The sequence below is a fragment of the Pseudophryne corroboree genome, chromosome 5 (assembly GCF_028390025.1).
Source record: "Pseudophryne corroboree isolate aPseCor3 chromosome 5, aPseCor3.hap2, whole genome shotgun sequence".
NCBI classification, from domain to species: domain Eukaryota; kingdom Metazoa; phylum Chordata; class Amphibia; order Anura; family Myobatrachidae; genus Pseudophryne; species Pseudophryne corroboree.
In genome coordinates, this window is record NC_086448.1 from 606,438,747 (window position 1) to 606,461,701 (window position 22,955).

The window sequence follows — 22,955 nt, forward strand, 5'->3', positions numbered from 1 at the left end:
CATACAGAACAATACTCAGCTCCTGGCTATAAACTTTATGTAGGCTAGGGTTGGACTGGCCCACAGGGGAACAGGTGAAACCACCGGTGGGCCCCACCACCTGGGGCCCCACCTCTTTCTCTAGGGCTCAGGTTCCAGACTGTGCACTTGAATTACTCATTATATATGTTACCTTATACTGCACAGGACTATGGTGTATTTTCTACAGTGCATTTCTGTTATTAATTATCATGCATGCACTAGCGGTATTTACTACAGTATATATATTTACCAAGGGGCACAGACCATGCACTCTCTAATGGTTAGCCAAGTCTCTGTGGCAACTGGCCACACCCCTAAACATGGGCCCCTACCAATGCATTTCCCCGGTGGGCCCTTCATGCCCCAGTCCGACACTGATGTAGGCCATTTGACAGGCTTACTGACCTGCACAACCATGGACCTTACCAGTCTCATTATACTGCAGAAGATGTGCTAGCAAGATGCTGTATAGTATGAGTATCTAGCACCATTAAAATTTGATATACCATGTAGCACATTACAGGGAAGAAGAAGGTGAAGGAGCCATAAGATGCCAGCCTGATAAATAGTCTCCACATGGCTGTGAGCCATATACTGTAATAAGCAAGCTTAAGTAGTCCTGAATATATTTATCATTTGAACACTGTGAGGAAATCTTTGTCTGCACTGATAGCTCTTTAGATACTGTATGTGAGTGTTAGGTCTCACAGAGAGTCCTTAAACAGGTTACTGATTTATTGGTATCAACAAGTACACAGGTGACAGCATTAATGCAGGGGTTAATAACAGTAACACAACGGTAGGTACAACGGTGTTATGTGGTCTCAACTATGGGAGCTATGTACTGGGCCCATGTGCAAAAATATAATTTGGGCCCCCTTTTCCACCCCAGCACAAGTTCACAATGTGCCACACTGGGTGACAGAGAGAGTCAGACGGTGACAGCGTAAGGCAGGGGGAAGCACAGGTTGACATAGAGAGGCATAGGGTGACATCAGTAGGCAAGAGGAGGCACAGTGGAAGGCAGGGCCAGGCAGAGGGTTACAGGGAGAGACAATGGGTGACAAGGAGAGGCAGTGGGCGACAGGGGTACAAGCACAATGTCCTGCGTGGTGCGGAGAACACCGGGCATGCCATGTACCTGAGTGGAGGCAGGAACACAGTGCCTCAGCTCTGTCTGTGATAGGGACCCCACCCCTTGTGCTTTCCTCACTTTGGCACTCGGTCAGTCAGACTCTGACAGGACCAGTTGCACCAATAGTGAGCTGCCTTTAATTCACAGACAGCAGTGAATCAGAAAAAAAATGGACATCTGTCTGTTAATTAGAGGCAGTATGTGGCTGTGATCATCAGCACTGATAGGTGGCAGGACTCCTCTATCAGTCCGGCACACACTAGGTCAGCCCTGCCTCCCTAAGGTAAGGTAGGATCCTCATTGCTCCGACATTGCTCAAAATTGTCTGTGAGGGGGGGGGGGACATTGCTGGTCTGGGCAGCAGTGGGCCCCATAGTCCTCAGATGCACCTGCTGTACCATTGGTAGTCCTGCCCATGACACCAGTGACTTGCAGTGAGGTCAGTGTCTGGGGTGGCACACATGGAGGTGTGTCTGACCACCCCCTGCCACACTGCGCCCACCTGCACCGTCACCCCCTGCCCCACTGTGCCCACCTGCACTGCCACCTCCTACCACACTGCACAGCATACGTAACCCACATAACTAGCTGACACCCAGCCGGCAAATACGCTCCCGCCACAATATACAGCAGCGCTGGCAGCCCCCCTCTGCCCCTCCCCCCTCCACAGCGGCTCTTTCCCCCACAGCAGCTGGCAACGTTTCTCTCTCCCCCACCCCCCACAGCAGCCGACAACCCTTCTCTCTTAAGCCCCTGCAACAGCCGGCAACCCCCATCTCTCCCCCCGGAGCAGCTCTCTTCAACTGCAGCAGCCGTGTACGATGCGCCTCAGATGGGCAGATCAAGTAATGGGCGAGGGACACCCGCAGCTGGAGGGAGCGGTCAGTGGCTGGTGAGCAGAGGGGGTCTTGTCTGCAGAGCTGGAGGGGAGGACAACCAAGCAGCTGCAGCAGTAGTGAATTTAAGTGTCAGGCCGCCCCTAGGCACAAAATTATTGGCCACCCCCCATCTTGCTAGCGCTGCATAAGAGGAACAAGGACGGGGTAAGTATGAGAGTTGGCATTGGAACAGTGCAGGGGGGTTTGGGGCTGGCAGATGGAGCGGGGTGGGTGGTTAGGGACATAGAGGATTAAGAAGGGGCAGGTGCTGGATCAGCAGCAATCAGAGGAGCGGCTGAAAATGGTGGTGGTGGGGGGGGGGGATGCGGCAGGTCCGAGACAGAGGAGACTTGCCGAATGCCTTTACTACTGTGTGTGTGTGTATACTGTATGTATATATACACACATATATATATATATATACAGGTTGAGTATCCCTTATCCAAAATGCTTGGGACCAGAGGTATTTTGGATATCGGATTTTTCCGTATTTTGGAATAATTGCATACCATAATGAGATATCATGGCAATGGGACCTAAATCTAAGCACAGAATGCATTTATGTTACATATACACCTTATACACACAGCCTGAAGGTAATTTTAGCCAATATTTTTTATAACTTTGTGCATTAAACAAAGTGTGTCTATATTCACACAATTCATTTATGTTTCATATACACCTTATACACACAGCCTGAAGGTCATTTAATACAATATTTTTAATAACTGTGTGTATTAAACAAAGTTAGTGTACATTGAGCCATCAAAAAACAAAAGTTTCACTATCTCACTCTCGCTCAAAAAAGTCCGTATTTCGGAATATTCCGTATTTCGGATATTTGGATATGGGATACTCAACCTGTATAAAAAAAGTGTATGTATATATATATATATATATATATATATATATATTCAAACATTATGACATGCTTGTGTGAATGGCATTTCACCAGTCATCGCGAGACACCTTTTTGCTTCCCCACCATTTGTCCTTGACAAAAATGCCCTACGCGGCATTGAAACGTTGGTCCAAGAATGTTGTTTTACCACGAATAATACACTGCTTTTCTAACTAAGGGGGTCATTCCGAGTTGATCACTCGCTAGCAGTTTTTATTGTGCAAACGCATTGTCGCCGCCCACTGGGGAGTGTATTTTCGCTTTGCAGAAGTGCGAACGCCTGTGCAGCAGAGCGCCTGCAAAAACATTTTGTGCAAAACAAGACCAGCCCTGGACTTACTCTTCGTGTGCGTTGATTCTAACGTTGGAGAGTTGGCTTTTGATGTCACACACCTGTCCAGCGTTCGCCCAGCCACGCCTGCATTTTCCCTGGCACGCCTGCGTTTTTTCCAAACACTCCCAGAAAACGGTCAGTTGACACCCAGAAACGCCCCCTTCCTGTCAGTCTTCCTGCGTTGTGCCGTGCGACTGAAAGCTTCGCTAGAACCTGTGCAAAACCACACTGGACTTTGTACCCGTATGTGGAGCGTGCATACGCATGCGCAGAAATGCCGATTTTAGCCTGATCGCTGCGCTGTGAACAACGGCAGCTAGCGATCAACTCAGAATGATCCCCTAAGTCCGTGGAGTGCCGCATGCATTTGTCCTGCGCTGACTGCTGCCATTCACACAAGCAAGTAATAGTGATTGTATATCCATTGAAGGAGGGCACCCTGGCAATATCTATATTCTGCCCAGCTGTGGCGCCAAGGGGTTATCTGTGTCACAGTGTCACAGGCTCTTGGGTGAAGGTCCAGGGAAGAGAGGAGAGCATAGAAAACATGGCCGTCCCGTGGATCACCTGGCAGTCTGCCCCTGTCAGCGCTGTCCAATAACATCTGCCTCACTGACAGGGGCGTGCCTTGATGTGAGTTGAAGGCACGACCCCATCAATGAGGCAGATGTACTAGTGCCGCTTCTCCTCATTTTTTCAATAGGCTTTTAGTGCCCACGGCTTGGCCCCACCCCCTGCCCGCCCCCCACTTCCCACACTTTATTATAGTCAGTGGGAGGCAGCGCTGTCGCTGCCTCCCATCTACATGTGGCTGCATTTTCACAGCAATAATGATTAGAATACTACAAAGCAGATATTTATGATATCTGTATTATAAATATCTTCTGTATATTATTTTAATCATTATGACAGGGGAGGCATTGCCTCCCCTGACTGCACGTCCCTGAATGACACTCTACACAGAATAGATGGCACCAACGTGCATATGATTAGTAGGCCGGCGATTACATCATCAAGTTGGAAGTCGCACCTCCCGGTACTTCCAGGTCCTAGTGCCCAGGTTGTATACAGTGTATAGGAGACAGTGTTGGAGGACACGGTTCTCTAACAATAATTACATAACTTTCTGTACATTTTTATAATAGATGTGCTCCCTGAATTATTTTGTTATTTCTATGGTAATATGTCATTATAGCTATCAATTTAGTCTACTTCTACAACCTCATGTTTCTTTGCTAAAAAGAAAATATTGCACAGTATGTCACATGTTGTGGTTGATCTAATTGCTTCTAAATAACAGAAAATAATTATCCTACCTTAACTTTAAATAATGAATAAGACTTATGGTAACAACTGTAGTCTGGCCTTTATCATTTGGATAATTATTTATTCCGCATGTGCCAGTTAAAATATTCTTTGCTATTAGCAGTTGAAATTAACTCAACAGAGAGACGGCCAAAGGAAACACCACTGGCAGTGACTACAACTCTTAGTCTAAATGCATTTTGATAAATTGTTGGACATCCATTGCCAAAACCATCTTATCTCAGACCACTGAAACACCCCTTTTACTCATGAGTTCATTTTGACAGCTTCGCATTATGTATTTTCTAAAAGCAAAAACTAATTGATTATTATGAATTGTTTAAAATGGTCCATGTTGTCTTACAGTGGGTGTAGTAAATAACAGAAAAGTGCATATGAAAGATGAACGTTGTTGTGAATTTCATATAAATATTACAAGTTATCATGGTAAAAAATGCAGTGTTTGTATAGCTGTAACACATTAGAGCGCTAAAATACCTGGTCACCTACTGTGGCATTGAATAGGAAATGATAACTTATAATAAATGTGAACATAACCTAAGAACATTTGAAAATTCTTTATTAAATATAGTAGGCTCCTGTAAAGGCTAACAGTTCATTTAATGCACAAAACATGACATCAAGCTAAATATCAATGCCTAATATTGTATATATACTAAGGTCAAGTTATACTGCCAAAACTAGCATACAGGTGCATTCAGTAAATTCTTCCTGTCAATCAGCATCAGAATGGCTGTGCGAATTACATTTTTGCACCAGTCTGTTGCTGACTGGTGATGCCTGTTGTTGGCCGATGCGCATGCGTATTGCAGTCCATACGCGTGTGCAGTCTCATGCTGATTGCCCACTGTGCGAAAACGCACAGCCGCGATCAGGTCTGAATCACCCCCATAGATTGTAAACTCCACTTATGTGAATTACTAAATGATTCTCTGTAAAGCTGGGGATGGAACAGGTGATGTGTAGAGGACACAATATATAGATAGAAAGGTGGCCACACACAGGTTGAATCGTCATTTAAAGTGACAGTCATCATCCTTAAATTTGGTTACACAAATTACGTTGCCAATCAGGACAAATATAGCCATTCCTGTCTACACTCAGAGGCCGGATCACTTCTGATTTCAATACATCATGTTAGTGTGGACGGACGGTAATCGAGCACACAAGCAATATCGGACATCTTGTGACTGCATTTTCTGCTATGCTCAATAAGGTTTCTGTTTATTTCAATACGATTTTTGTTTGCCATAGTGATAATTTTGGGGCCATATATGCGATGATACTGTATATTGGCAGTTCCCCCATATTGGCTGCAATATCACAATGCATATGTCCAGGTTAATATAGAGTCTGTTTCTGTTGTAAGCAGTGTTTGATAGTTCTTCAATAACTTGTAAACCTCTTGTTTTAGGGGATTATTCAGGTTTGTTAGCAAACCAAAAAAGTTAGCAACTGGGAAAAACCATGTGCACTGCAAGTGGGGCAGATGTAACATGTGCAGAGAGAGTTAGATTTGGGTGGGTTATATTGTTTCTGTGCATGGTAAATACTGTCTGCTTCATTTTTACACTGCAATTTAGATTTCAGTTTGAACACACCCTACCCAAAACTAATCTCTCTGCACATGTTACATCTGCCCAACCTGCAGTGCAACATGGTTTTGCCCAGTTGCTAACTTTTTTGGTTTGCCAACCAGCCTAAATAAGGCCCTTAATCTCAGCAGCATGCATATATAGTACATAGTTATTCCCAGGTACTAAAGGTTTGCACAGAATGCAGAAGACCCAGTATACAAAATACAGTATTTTGTTTGGGACAATTGTTAAGTCTGTAGCAAAACGGTAAAATAAAACAAGAAAATGTGTAAACGTCTACCTGACTCATTTCATATATTTTCGTCTTGCAAATATTTGAAGAGCAAAGTCTGCAACAAAAACATTTGGTTGTCAAATAAGAGTTTGTTGGAGTAACAAAAAACATTCATGTTTAGTCTGAGAGGTACACAAAGTTCTCATTACTTAACCAGTCTAAAAGAAAGAATCTATGTCTGGGAGAAGAACTCAAAGGAAGCACTGATGGGAAGCTCTATTACAGTTCTAGGCATACTGTGTAGCCTAGTAAGTACTAAGACATTTACCATCTCAGCGCCTTCTAGTCTGAAATGACTAATTGACTTACCTACTGTATGCCAGACACTTTGAAGGATACTGTTAAATATACTATAATAAGATTTACTAATAGTCAATTTTGTGTGCAGCTTACAAACCGCCACACAACTGATGCAGCTTTCAGGACCAAACTTATGATTCTACGGTTTGGAGATTGAAAACTCAAACCACATCAGAAGTGTTGTGGTTTACAAATCCCTATGCAAACACTATCCGGATATAAAGCACGCCATTCCATCCAGATAAATTATTATTGTTATTGTTTAAATAGCACCAAACACATTATACAGCATTTTATATAGTATATTATTTTCATTCTCATCAGTCCTTGCCCCAATGGAGATTACAGTCGAAATAACTTTGACTTGATAATAAACTACTTATGGCTCTAGAATAAATAACATTGGACCCACTATGGTGCCTTAGCTTCATATCATATAAAATATAGAATTTAATAGCAGATAAGAACCACTTGGCCTATCTAGCCTGCCCTTTTTTATCTTTTGGTAACCTCAACCCTATTTTATCCTTAGTTGATCCTTAGTTCTTTCTAAGGATATTCTTATGTCTATCCCAAGCATGTTTAAATTGTTCTATTGACATAGCCTCTACCACCTCTAATGGGAGGCTATTCAATCTATCCACTACCCTCTTTGTAAAGTAATTTTTCCTCAAGTTTCCTTAAAACCTACCTCGTTCCAGTTTCAGCATATGCCCTTATTATAAATAATCCACAGCAAATACACAATAGCTCATGCTTTGTGTTCTGTTTGTTTTACGCAGTCTATTTTATCATTGTAGAAACATGAAATAAGTGGAGAAAATCGTGCTTATGTATTTAATTATGTGCGGTAAACAAAGCACCTCCACTTTTAACATTCAAATGCTCTTGGCCAGACACTGCAATGCTGTACCCTATTGGGGGTAAATTTACTAAGGGTTGATTTTTTTTTTTGTTCCTGTCCATTTTGAGGTGATTGGTGGTAAGTTTGACAATCAGGTATTTACTGAAGGCAAAACTGACTCAAGGGCCCCTGAAATTTGACTTCACACACAAATAGAACCTCAAATAGATCATCTGTACTTCCCCATAGACATCAATAGGAAAAGCTCATTTTCTATCAGTTGCTTTGAAAATCGACCAAACATTTACTGAAAATTGCTATTTTTAATAGAATCATCAGAAGCAGTTTGATTTTAAATCATGTGGAATTGTCTGAAACCTCAATATGATAGAAAAAAACATGGAAAATAAGCATGTGGGGCACTCTGACTGCATAAATCATGGCTTTGAAAGGCACAACAATGATTTTAAAATATCATGGGTGTGCAAATTAGCACTGGAATGAAGGTGTTTGTTGTAATACAGTGTACGTGACATTTTTGGTTCTATTGCGGGTGAATAGAACACATTTAGAACTTCAAATAGACCTTCAAATAGAAACTAAGGCTTCATCGCAATCAGAATGGAACAAAAAAATCAACTGTTAGTAAATGTTCTCTTCTAAATCGAAACTCTGTGGTTGTTTTATTTGGGGGATATTGGATCTAATTTGGTTGATTTTAACTAGACCCAAAATTGACTTGTAGTAAATTTACCCCTTGGTATCCTCTTTCAGGGATGGATTGGGGGGTGATATGTGGACCTGGTATCATGTACACACCTGCACGAAAAGGGGTATGGTCATGAGGGGTTTTGTTAGCGATAGCAGGCAAAGCTGCATGCCCCGGCATTCTGACAGCCGGACCGGCCATTCAGACCAAAGGCCTTTCTGCCATTTTTCAGAAGTTCCAGAGGCTGTGTCTTTCACTGTAACACGTAGAAGATTGAATGCAGATATTGCTTTACAGGTGTCATCAGTTACATATATGGATGTTAGCTTCTACAAGAGTAAAGCATCCTAACTGCTTTAACAGAACTACAAATACAGTTTGTTGATAATGGGAACCAATGGCAAAAGGGCTCATGTAGACATGTAGAGTTGTACCCATAGCTGCTTGAAGCTTATAATACTTGTGACTGTGTCTGTATATTAATATATTGCCCTTAGAAAAATGAGCAATAAACTGGAGACCTATAGTAGGTGTGAAGTTGATTTTTTTTTAAATATATATTAATTACATTTAGTGTCTGTTATTTTGCACACTGTTATTTTACACTCTTGCACACTAGCACACCTTGTATGCCATTTGGTATACTTAAGCTTACTACTATTAAAGGCTGGGTATTTTAATTTGCAATTTTATTTGGGTATTGCAAAGAACAGTTTAATAGTGATGACTAAGAAAGTAGAAAGTTATTGTAAACTAATAATTTTACTTCAAAAGGTCAGTTTATTAGACATAAAAGCATTTGGCAACAGTAAAACTTTAAAGCGTGCAGAGAAACTGAAGGCAAGAGAATAGTTTATTACTGTGTGCTGTTTGCAATTAGCTAGAAGGCATGGCCATACAACATCTGTGATTGTCCACTTGGTAGCAGTTATTAGCTGCAAAGTTCATCAGATGTGGTCCTACCTATCATCTGTTCTCTTAGAACAATAACATGAAGTCATGACCGTACCGAGGGTAGTGAGATCAATGCTGCAGCCTAAGGAGCAACTACAAAGGGGTACCATGGCATCTGCCCCACGGCACTTGTGTCAGACTAGGTGGGGACTTGTAGGATCCCTGAAGATGCACACTACATGACTGGGACTTCAGTTGACTAAAGGCAGTAAACAATTTGAAGAGAAGTAATGAAAGAAGAACAGAAAGACACAGATGAGTCAGTGAGGGGGTGGAGGGCAGCCCATGGAGCAAAAATATTCAGGTATGGTGGTGTAGAAAGTTGTATTTACCTCTTTATTATCAACTACAGTATTACATATTAATAGTAATAATTCAAAGTTAAAATTGACATTGTTTAAACTAAAAGAATAAAGTCATCTTTAAATAAAACAGGCCAGTTTTGCCTCATCTGTCCAAAAACTCCAATAACCTTGACCTCCATTCCCCCCAGAAAATGATAGAAACTATTTTAACTTATTTTTACTTATTTTACAACATGACAGAAAAGTGATTTACTGTATTATTTATTTATTTATTAGCAGTTTCTTATATAGCGCAGCATATTCCGTTGCGCTTTACAATTAGAACAACAATTATAGAACAAAACTGGGCAAAGACAGACAGACAGACAGAGGTAGGAAGGCCCTGCTCGCAAGCTTGCAATCTATAGGGAAATAGACATTGATACACAAGGATAGATGCTACCTTTCACATAATGGTTCCCCAGGTTGCTAGGTTCTTAATGGGTTGTATATGATATGATCACCCAGCAATGTTGGAAGTGATAAAGCTAAATATTTACCTTGAACCTAAGCTATATACTTACTATAGACAATGTACGCAATAGGCGCACGAGGTGCCGTAATGGTACGCACTTAGCGTAGCAGACGCTAGGCCGTGGTCGAGACGCACAAGCAGCACGTTCGCTCACGGCTTACGCTTAGTATCGAGCACGCTATAGGCGGCCCGAGTACCGTAATGCTACGCTATTGGCGTAGCGGACGCTGTACCGCGAGAGTGGGATACGAGCGGCGCTGACGCTCACTGAATTACACACAGAAAACCTTGTTAACAACACACTGTAAGGGTATGCTTATGCTGAAAACCTTAGTACTGTAATATTACCACAATGTAACGCTGATTAACCCTGATCATATGAAAGCTGTTGGAGCGATTAAGACGCTCAGAAACCCTATATAATAACTAGTAAAACACACACTACTTGCTAAGGTTCCAACACCTTTATAGACGATATTTTGTAAGTAAAGGGAAAAGAAAACAGTTTACAGCTTATACACTACAGTCCTAACATTGATAACTAAACAGAATAACTAAACAGAAATATACACAATAGCGAACGATCGTAAACACAAATACATAGAATAAGAATAAATGGCTTACATTAAACGGGTAACAAAGTGGCCACAGAGAAACATACCATACGGGGGAACACTCGCTAGCGCAACCGGATCCAGTCCTCCAATTATCAGAGATAAATGTTGATGAGAGAGAGTACTGGCCGGTCAGGGGACAGTGGCCTTTATATACACAACATACAGTACACTACAAAGGGCTTTACAATCTCATTGTTCATTGGACACCGAAATGTGTCTCTGCATTATAACAAAAGGTCATAGGTGGATTCGTACAGGTGGGCTGTGACTATTTCAAACTGCTCAGATGGGAGGTATCCTCAGGATTCCCGCCGCATGGATAATGAACTGCAAATACTGTAAATGTCTATAAACTTCTTTTAAACATAACTATACGCAGGAGCGATTAATCTCTTCCTAACCAACACCGGATTGTTTCTAATAAAATACTCTTCAGTTAGGTACTAGACACCACTGTTCAACCTTTGACAGACCCTTCGTTTCATGCAAAGAGGAATTCCCAAGTCCCTGAACCATTTACACTAAACATACTTGCAGACATTATTAAGGGGAATATTATCTACAAAACGCACTATAAAGGTTAAATATGTTGCGATCGAGTCACTCGCTAGTCGCTCACAAACACCGCCGTAAATACACATCTCCGTGCGCAGGCGACGTCGGAGCGTCCCTTACGCAACCTGAGGGGATGCGTACACACGGGGGAGTCGGTGCACGAGCAGCGGGCACGTGCATTGGGGTTAGTACAAGGCAATAGTGAATCATGATATTTTTCGACTTTGACAGAAGACAAAATGTGAGTTTATGTGGACTGTACAGAGGGGATGTAACTTGATAGGGAAGCTGTGAAGGTTATGTGTGTGGGTCTGAAATTTGGTAGGCTTGTCTGAAGAGATGAGTTTTCAGAGAACGTTTAAAGGTTTGGAGACTAGAGGAGACTCTTATTGTGCGTGGGAGTGCATTCCACAGAGTGGGTGAAGCTCGGGTAAAGTCCTGTAATTTTGAGTGGGAACAGGTAATACATGTGGATGAGAGACGCAGATCTTGTGCAGAGCGGAGAGGTCTGGTAGGGAGACATTTTGAGATGAGTAAGGAGATGTATGATGGTACAGTTTGGTTAATAGCCTTGTATGTAAGTAAAAGTATTTTATATTTGACACGGTAGAATACCGGTAACCAATGGAGGGACTGACAGAGCGGATCAGCAGATGAAGAACGTCTGGCGAGGAAGATTAGCCTCGCAGCTGCATTTAAAATGGATTGAAGTGGTGATAGCCTATGTTTGGGAAGACCAGTAAGGAGACTATTACAATAATCAATGCGGGAGATGATGAGTGCATGGATTAGAGTTTTTGCAGTGTCTTGTGTAAGATAAGGGCGTATTTTGGATATGTTTTTAAGGTGCATGTAACATGATTTAGAGACAGATTGAATGTGTGGAACATAGGACAGTTCAGAGTCAAGGGTGACACCTAGGCAACGAGCTTGTGGGGTGGGGTGGATAGTTGCATTGTCAACAGTTATAGAGATATCAGGTTGGTAACTACTCTTAGCTGGTGGGAAAATAATTAATTCGGTTTTGGAAATGTTGAGTTTGAGGTGGCGAGATGACATCCAAGATGAAATGGCAGACAGGCATCCAGTGACACGAGTCAATACTGGTGGTGACAAATCTGGGGAGGATAGGTAGATTTGAGTATCATCAGCATACAAATGATACTGAAATCCAAAGGAGCTGATTAGTATTATAGTGAAGATACCACAAAATGCTGTTCAAAGAATATATACGTAAATATATAATTTAGTGGAAACTAAGCCTGTCAAGCAGACAACAAATCAATTCTCCACTAAACCATAACAGTCAGTCAGGCAATTGTTCTTAATCTCCGTCTTGCTAGTAATTGGTAGACATATATTTGTTAGTAAATGTGTTAGTAAAAAAACTGATTGTGTAGCACAGCAATTTTCTCAAGATGTCATTGCTAATCCCTACAGTATGGAGTCTTCTATACAGTAACTTGAGAGAAGTCTGGTCAGTTAGTTGCTGTTTTGGATTGTCTCTTGAAGTAGTCTGGTAGAACATTCATTATGCTGTAATCTGTACCACAGTTACTATCAAACCCACTTGGGGATTATTATTATTATTATTATTTATTTATTACCAGTTATTTATATATAGCGCACACATATTCCGCAGTGCTTTACAGAGAATATTTGCACATTCACATCAGTCCCTGCCCCAGTGGAGTTTACAATCTATATTCCCTATCACATATACACACAGAAAAATTAACGCTAGGGTTAATTTTGTTGGGAGCCAATTAACCTACCAGTATATTTTTGGATTGTGGGAGGAAACAGGAGTACCCGGAGAAAACCCACGCAAGTACGGGGAGAATATACAAACTCCGCACAGTTAGGGCCATGGTGGGAATTGAACCCATGACCTCTGTGAGGTAGTAATGCTAACCACTACGCCATCCGTACAGGGATGGCCGACATCTGGGAGTAAAAGAGTTAATTAAAACAAAACCACCTGGTCTGTCTAAAAATTACAAATAATCCCCCTAATGCCTTGTATTGGCAGTCTTATATACTAAAGTGTTCTTCAAGCGCTGACACTATAAGTAGGTCTTAAGTCCCTGATTTCAATCAAACTGGATTCAAAATTTAACAGCAATTTAAACAGTTAATGAATACTAAACCAAACAAGCCAATGCGGCACATATATTATTTAAGATCACAAAGACAGAACATTCTAAAATGTTTTTTTTTATATGTCAAAGATGCACAATCCTTAAGGGTGAAACATGGGAATAACATATAGACATATTGAAAATAAAAATACAAAACAGATTTTTAAAATAAAGTAGTAATACAAAAAGAAACTGTCATAGTACACATAGTAATTCTTAAGATTAGAAGGTATGGTTAATCAGTAGAAGATTAAGGACAAAGACCTGACAATTTATAACATAATTGTTGCAATTTTAAAATAATTTAATGGCCTCGTTAAAATCAAGTAATGATTAGCGATGAGCTCTATAAGATCGGCTATTTTTCATAAACAGCAGCTATGTAATAATAAAGTCACTAAACTAGTTATGATTTTCTGTACATATTCATAGGGAACATAATAAGGTTGTATATAGCCCTTGAAGAAACATACTATTGGGGATAATTCAGAGTTGATCGCAGCAGCAAATTTGTTAGCAGTTGGGCAAAACTATGGGAGTAATTCCAAGTTGATCGCAGCAGGAATTTTGTTAGCAGTTGGGCAAAACCATGTGCACTGCAGGGGAGACAGATTTAACATGTGCAGAAAGAGTTAGATTTGGGTGTGGTGTGTTCAATCTGTAATCTAATTTGCATTGTAAAAATAAAGCAGCCAGTATTTACCCTGCACAGAAATAAAATAACCCACCCAAATCTAACTCTTTCTGCACTTGTTATATCTGCCTCCCCTGCAGTGCACATGGTTTTGCCCAACTGCTAACAAAATTCCTGCTGCGATCAACTTGGAATTACCCCCATGTGCACTGCAGGTGTGGCAGCAGGGCCGGGTCTGGGGCTCTGTGCGCCCCGGACGACAATAGGGGGCGTGGCTTCGTACAGGGGGCGTGGTAATTTCCACCCCCTGTACAGACTGAAATGATGTGCTGTGCGCGTCATCGCGCACCGCACAGCAAAGGTCCTCTCCACGAAGGGAACTACTTTGTGAGGACCTTTGCTGTGCAGTAAAGGACCTCTCCACGAAGGGAAACTAGACTAGTTTCCCTTCACTGCGGCAGCGGCAGCGGGGGGCAGCGGCCAGCGGCAGAGGGGGGGGGGGACAGCGGACAGCGGGGGGCACACAGCAGCAGCGGATCTTGCCCTGGTGCGGCGCCCTCCAGATGGCGCCCTGCGCCCTCCAGAAGGGGGCGTCCCGGGCAAAAGTCCTGCTTGCCCGTGGCAAGATCCGCTACTGTGTGGCAGATATAACATTTGCAGAGAGAGTTAGATTTGGGTAGGTTATTTTGTTTCTGTACAGGCTAAATACTGTCTGCTTTATTATTTTTTATTATTTTTTATTTGAATTAGGCCCATTGTTTCTTGTACACTGTGCTGATGCCAGGTGTGTGATTTTCCAGGGAATGGTAAAATACAGATTGCAGGGAGTATATGACATATTGAGGGATAATTTTCTTGCATTAAAGCCCTGCCCAGATACTGACAGCTCCCATTCTCTTAATAAACAAATTGACCTTAAATGTAAAATAGTGTCCTAATTCTGTAAAAATGTTACAGTCTATATATGGAGGATGACACATTAATATCAGCTACAGTAGCTCTACTTAGAGGAAGCTTTTTTTAAATAGTGAAACATTTTAGTTTTTAAGCACTTGACCAAAAATAAGGCACACTTGAACTAGAACTTTACAAAGACCAGCAGACTCAGAATGTGCTGCAAATGGGCTTGTTTTTTTCCCAAACATTTTATGTAAAATACATGTATTAAACAGTGCTGAAACTTAATTGAATATTGTATAAAACAAAGTTTCACTGAATGTTTTGACAGGATAGATGTGTCATTTCCTTAGTTCTAATTGTGGAGTGAGGATGTGCATTATCACTCAAGCACCTACACATATCCTTGTCATATTCCCATGCGCAGTGCCAAATGGATTAGAGGATATAGGGACACTTTCTATTTTACCAACTGTTTTAGAAAAGATGATTTGAAATTCATTATAAAGGTCTATTTTCATGTTTGGAATCTCCAACGCAGAACAACTAAAGCAACAAATCCGTACTACGATATGGGTGCCATACACAAAGCCCTGATCATATTTAATTATCAGATCCAAATAATATACACTATCAGTAACAGTAATTATTAAAGTTACATTTATATATACAGTATAATATGCTGTGTCCTACTAATCCACATTTTATATTGCATCACTTCTAGTCCTTTAAGTGCTTTCAGTAATGAAGCACTGACAGGCATGACGTGATGACATACAAATGAATTTCCAAGATGGTTTATTACTTTATTTATATCAGTACTGTATGCTACCTCCTGTATGAGCATCTTTTCATGTATATTAATTATATGTAGAAGGAATTGAGAAGAAATTCTACATATTGAGAAGGCATTTGGAGATTGCAGAGTAGTTCAGAGGACCTTCATCAAACCAAGGATGTTTCTGTAGAAGATCTACTGGGATTCTTCCTAAGTTCAGCTGCTGGACCCAGTATGTTCTGTCATTGGTGTTGCCATTTCTTTTCCTCCTTTTGTGATCTCCGTAACTTCCACGGTGACAGCAGCTGTCACCATGTGTATAGCTATAGTGAGTACTGGAGTGATGTTGCAATGGGGCCCAGAGGCTTAGGGGGCCTGATTCAACTGCACTAAGGTCATCTATGTAATTACCAAGTTGTCTACCAATACTAACTGGGACACTACAGTCTGGCCTAGGGGCAGATGTACTAAACCTTGGAAGGTGATAAAGTACGAACAGATCTGATCCTAAACGTCATTTTTGAAACACAGCCTGTAATATGGCATTGGCTGGTACTTTAACTCTATCCACTATCTCTACCAAAGCTTAGTACATGTTCCCCATAATATGTGCTGGGGGCACTGTGTAGCATAATGTAAACTTGAGGCACTGTGTGGTATAATGTGAACTGGAGGCACTGTGTGGTATAATTTCAATAGGGTCACTGTGTGGCATAATGTGAATTGGGGCAATGTGCTGCATAATATGTACTAGGGCACTACTGTGGGGTATAAGATGAACTGGAGCACTACTATGTTGAGTGAGAAGTCTCTCTAAAAGCATTAAGGCCAGGACCCTTCAAAATGTTGCTATGGGGCCCACAAAGTTCTGGCTATGCCCCTGGCTGATACCACAATTTTTGGCATTACTTATTTCGAATATACTACATCACTGGTAGCGGCAGAGAAATACCAGTTGTCAATGTAGGCTTTAATGTTGGTGGATGAAGCTCTGCTTCACAATAGCCTCATGCCCTTCTGCACCAGTAGCCACAATTGTCATTCATGATTCTGCTACCTTATCTATTAATTGTTCCCCAAACCTCTTAGCATTTATGCTTATTTGGGCAGTGTTTATTTTACCTTCTGTTTGTTGTCATTGCTTGTAATGTGTTTGTACTATGATTGTCTTGAAATACAGTACGATATATGTCAGTGCTTTAAAAACTGCAGCGTTAAGAGTTACTGTACATTTTAAGAGTTATAACACTGTTGAAAACATAAAATGAATGACAGTAGCCCAGACTGCTCTGCAAATTACAATCTATAAAATTCAATTAAGGTTAGGAATAAAAATAAAATTCTTGCAGTAAAGGTCTATCCTGGCAAGGAGAAAAGGAGCCTACATTGTCTTATTATTGCAGTCTTGTATATGCATCATACCTTCCTTGATGGAGGGCATGCGCCGAGCACAGAATAGGCATCTGGGGAGCTGGCAGTAAAGCAGGAAGTGAATGGTCTGATCCTTCTTTTCTCCAGTGGCAGCAAACATAATACCATCCAGAGATAGCCTATATAATACTGTGCAAGAGCAGCCTCAATTGAAACTGTGCATGTAAAAAGGCATAAAAATATAGTAGTGCTGGAGAAAGGCATTTATTTATTTATTCATTTATTTATTTAATAAATAGACTCCCTTAGGTGGGAAATCAATCAGTTCCAAAATAATTTTGGGAGAAAAAAAAAGTTTTTACTGTTACTTTTTGTTAGATGCTTTTACAGGCAAATTCAATGGTAGCCCTTTTTTTTCTTCCGAAAATGTCCCATTTTCAGGCGAAAACTTATGGGATCCGGGATAAGTTCCCGGACCTATGTGTGTTTGTGGCTGGGATCACAAAAACTGGGCACTTATTGGTTTTTTTTTCAGGATCTCAGCCGGTCCCAGTGCCAGCATAGGTTTGTCTTCAAGGCTACTTGGATAGCACTAAAGGTTCAAATAGCCTGCAGTAAATTACAGCATGCACTTGAATTCCCCCCTTAGTCTTTAAACTGCTTCAGTGCTAAGGATGAGAGTGACTCATTCTCAGCATATACTGTACCTCATCACTGCAGGAGTTCAAATGGGTAAAAACGTACTTAAAAGCTGGCGGGGCTTGATGATGTTACTAAGCTCTGCCCTCTCTCAGTCACTACATTACAGACAATTGAAAACTCCCTATCTCCCCAATTTTGGCAACCATAGACTCAGGAGTACAAATAATGTACCTTCTTATTTGTTAGTATCTGGTGATCATCAACTCACTCCATCACTACAAAGAGGAGTTCTCTTACCAATCATGGCATCAATTAATACAGAGTTGCCAACATTTGATGTTTTTCCACGCCCAATTTTCCAAATTAGTGTAGTCTTTATTATGAAAACCTGCATGTAGATTCCTGATTTTGATGTAGATTCCTGATTTTTGATGTTTTGGAAAACTAATTTACTGCTGAAGCAAGAGCGACACATTTATTAGTTGTGGTAACCAATAAAGATGTAATCTTTAGTTTGTGTTTTTGGAATTTCAATAAACTAAAACACTTGTTTAACTATTATGGTAGCATGTCTTTGCTGTGTGAGAAGGTATAAGCCAACTAATGATATTTCCCAAAAATTTCAAAGTCTTCTGAAAAAAACCCAAATGTATGAATTGTGTGGGTACTTGTCACTGGAATCCCGTCCCACATGATAAACTCGTGGCATGTTGGACAGTTATCTAAATGGACGAATCGGCGCTAGGCCCTATGTACTGTAAATGTACAGAGGTTAATATGTTTTAACATGTTATATGTAGTTATATTTTCGTTAGAGATCCTGGCCCAAATATAATAGTATGTAAGGTGAAGGCAGTACCATGATTATATTAATGTAGCCTGATCTCAGGTGGGTTCTACATTACAGCACTATTGTTGAAAAATGAATGGAGCTTTAGTAAAATTAGTGGAAAAAAAGTTTAATACCTGAAAAACTAAGATGCCTGGTGCAGAGTAAGAAGTATATCGGGGGTACATTGCTCAACAGAAATGTGCATGAAACATCTATGTATTCACCTACAGTATGTCCAGAACTGTACATATCTCATGACATATCCGTATCTTTGTGTTTAGCATGTATGCCTAATTTGCTACAAGTTTTCACCATTGGTGAATACATGCACCTACCCTATACTGGGGGCAAAAATGAGCCTCCTAACAGGCACAAATATGTCTGAGCTTACGTGATAGCGCCTCTTCGCACCTCCGCTTCATCACTAGTTTTGTAAGTGTAGAAGTGATCAGAATGCTATACTTGCACGGTTCAGTTATATGCAAGATACTCTCAGCACACAGGCATGCGTTCAGATTTGCACCAGACCCTATGTGTTTAGATGTATATCTTTGACTGCAGAACTTGTGTAACATACAGTACTGGTGTTTCTTTTAGTTTGCTATGTTAAATGCAGATCTCAAGTTTAGAAAGTAATAATAGTTTGTGTTTCCACAGTGTAAAGGGATCAGATGCTGGCAATGGTATACGAGTGTTTGTACCAGATATCGGGATGTTTATTGCCAGTTTTGCCACTTGGCTGGTATGCAAGAAACTTATTCAGAAAGCATTGACTGAGGAAGATGCACAATACAACACCCAATTTATAAATGAAGAATTGGTATGTATGGCTTAGTACTGTATATATTTTCAGGAGCGCATGCCTTTCCCTGTCATGGTTCTGCCCCACCCCTGTCATTTTGTTCTGGATCCGCCCCTCATTGGAACCCTATTCCCATTTATGAATAAATTGTCCCCAGAGTGTCTACAATAAAACCTCTGCATAGTCAGAAACATGCAACTTCATATGTACTAATAGTGGATTTTAATTTATATTGTTTTTAATGTAATATGACTTTCTAACTATTTTGAACAAAAATGTTTGCTCTCTTAAAATTGATCGGTGAGTGAAATATTCCTGTCTTTTTAAGTAGTTAGCTGTACTGTACTGTATGCATTCCTACAGGCTATCTTGGTGGGATATGTTGTTGCTATAACCTTATCTTGACTTTAAACATATATGTAAATTTAGTAGAATGCTGATAAATCTTTGAATCTTTGAATCTTTGAATCAGGCATTATCTAGTAGGCAAGCCTTCAAAAGAAGGTTTACAATGTGCAGAATTGTATATGTATGAAATTGAGGTATTTACCCTAAACAAATTCATAATGGTTATTCTATATCCAATTATTAATAATCAATAACATAAGGGAGTTTTTGTGTCATACTGTATAATGCATCAATGTCATATTTCATATCTAGATCATTTTGGTTAAAAGAACTAAGGACTTTTTAACAGGTTTCTCATCTGCTTCCCCACAACCCTACTGGACGCACTTTGCCTATGAAACATTTTATAGCATTTTCTATGTACATTATTTTAATAGTTTTCTGTACAGTTATTTGCTAAACTCCTGCAAATACTGTAATAAATCAATGATTTCTAACAAAAAGGTTTTATCTTCACTTGCAGCGGTGACATGAACTTCTCTATATTATGCAGCTTGTGTTGCACTCTTGGGTCTGGGACCCTTTCCAGCCCTATTCACCTGCTTTACATTAAAAAATCCTAATAAAAGTGCCTAGAGGGAAGTTAGTTCCAAGAGTGCAACGGATAAGGTGGTAATGACGTGGATGCAGGCATACTATCTGGCATATTAAAAGTCTGCTTCGGTATAACACATAATTATAATCGCTGATTAATACCTTGTGTGCATCTAAACATATTGCTATTCAATACATACATTATGGAATTTCATTCCCTTTCAATCAGTGCCAAAGAGATCTATTTATTAAGCTGCAGCCACAATACTCAGCATTTATATGAACACACCACTGTTACTAGAGCAGGGGCAGTTTAAAACTGGAGTAAGCCACATGTGTAGATGTCAGTGGGCTCTTCCACCTGAAAAATATCTAGCGCACGTGCAAAGAATCAGAAGGACTCAATGGGTAGAAGCTATAATCCAAGAAAATTAATCCGAATTGGGACAGACACCTTTAAGTCGAGAGACTGAAATTAAAATATTCCTTTGTTGTATTGTACAATAATTTTTAAGGATAGATACTGTAGATAGTTATACTTTAGATAACTAAAGTAGATAGATACTCATAGATAAATAGAGTGAGTCACAAATGTACAGTACGACAGGGCACACACATTTAAAAGTACAATAATTAGAGTAGAAATGCATTATAAAAACATTGGAATCGCTTCAGTTTATGAAGAACTTTAATGGGGGAATACGCTGAGTTAATGGCTTGAGATGATGATTTCTTCTTGTAGCTGACTGCTCTCTGGGCCTAATTCAGACCTGATCATAGATGTGCTAAACTTAGCACATCTACGATCAGTTTCCCTGACATGCGAGGGGACTCCCAGCACAGGGCTAGTCCACCCCACATGTCTGGCCCTACCCCGCCGCACAAGTACAAAAGCATCGCACAGCAGCTCTGCTTTTGTACTTGAAGAGTAGCTCCCTGCCTTGCTGGCAGGGAGCTACTCGTCACTGTCCAGGTCGCAGCGACTGCGTGTGACGTCACGCAGCCGCCGTGGCCAGCCCCCTTCCCGCCCAGTGACCGCATCTGCCTGTCAATCAGGCAGAGACGATCGCAGGGCTGAGACGGCCGTCGGCTGTCTGGCATGCGCAGTTCAGACCTGATCGGTTGCTGTGCGAAATCAGGTCTGAATTAGGCTCTCTGTCTGTATGTTTCTTTTAAAGTAAGATTTGGCCCGTTTATCAAAACAGTGTATAATATATAGAATATAACACTCTCTATGGGCTCCAGCACAGGATTAAACCATCAACTAATCTTGATAGAAGGTGTTCTCAGAAGTGATAAAAGATGTGAAAACAAGGGGTTTACAAGGGGTTTACTGATCAAGATGCCAGTACTGTGGCAGTGCATACATTTACAGAGGGAAAAAGTTCTAGTAGGAGTAGTCAAAGCGTATTCTGCATCTGCAGAATATTGACATGTTCACAATGTAAACAGGTGAAATGTCGACATCCTTCAGAGACCAGAGGCTGTGACAGCAGAGGGATAGGAGTAGGCTATGGGAGGAGAGGGTAAGAGTTAGACAGTGGATGGAGAGTTAAGGTTAAGCTAGGGAGGAAGAGATTAGGGTTAGGCATTAGGGGGAGGCTTAGGGTTATGTGTTAGCCAAACTCAACGCAGGAAGACCCATAAGTAGGGGCGTTTTAAGAGAGGAGGGGGCCCGTATGCAGACTCTGGGTGGACCCCCTCCTCTCCACGGTATCGTAGGATCTGGCATTGTGCCGGAGTCTACTGCGCATGTTCAGATCTCTGGAAACATGGCGCCAGTCATGGTCTGGAGACAAAGTTCAGATTGCACATGTGCGGCAGCTATTTTGGATGTGATTTTTGCCATGTCTGCAGCGCCCATCGCGGGACTCCAGAAAAGTAAGTATTAAAACAACATGGGTGCAGTGTATGCGGTGTGGGTCACCCCCGACCCATTACACCCATGATAGAAACGCCAATGCCACCAAGATCCACCGGATGTCATCAGGATGTCACCAGCGTTTCTAGAAGACCCCGCCAGAGCTGTCAGACCACCGTACCAGGTAAGTCACAACTTGACCCCCAGGGATATTTTGTTAACATTCTAATCATAGCAACATTTTATCAGTGATGAATGCTGCATGTTGACATTACAATCATGTCGACATGCTGAATGTCTACAGAATATAACACACCCTAGTGAGATTAAAGAAATGAGAGGGCACATTTTCTGAGGTTTTCCTTGCCATGCAAAAAAGGGTATGACACTCCCAAAATAATTTAATTTGGCACCAATCCTTTTATAGGGACATTCTTTTTTACCTCTGTATTGCTCCATGGTGTAGCTGTGTTTCTATTATAAAAGGTTAAACACATACACACAAATACTTTATGTAATACTGGAAGTCTCCCAACATTAAGATTCATTGAAGAGATACTTGCATACATTTATTTTCTCCCCTCTGAGAGAGTGCTGGCTGGGGAGATGCAGCTGATGGGAATGGAGCAGCGCACTTCTTGTCTTTAGGCCTCATCCCCTCGCAGAATAATGCTGATAATTGTCTATATGAACTGTGTCTATGAACTGTAAATTGTTAAAGTTTTTGGGTACTTCTGGATGTTCAGGGAGAGTGGGTAAGTATGATTCATATGCTGGCCCTCGAGTCCCA

At 41.0% G+C, this 22,955-nt stretch overlaps 1 protein-coding gene across 6 annotated transcripts in view; it reads left to right on the forward strand.

The window, feature by feature from the left end:
- Positions 1 to 22,955, forward strand: part of PIEZO2 (piezo type mechanosensitive ion channel component 2) — a 648,659-nt gene that overhangs the window by 444,664 nt on the left and 181,040 nt on the right. For all 6 annotated transcript variants that reach the window (XM_063923449.1, XM_063923453.1, XM_063923452.1 and 3 more), the window contains exon 5: positions 19,218 to 19,380. In XM_063923449.1, coding sequence (XP_063779519.1) covers positions 19,218 to 19,380 — 163 coding nt within the window. The remainder of the gene's footprint in view (positions 1 to 19,217; positions 19,381 to 22,955) is intronic.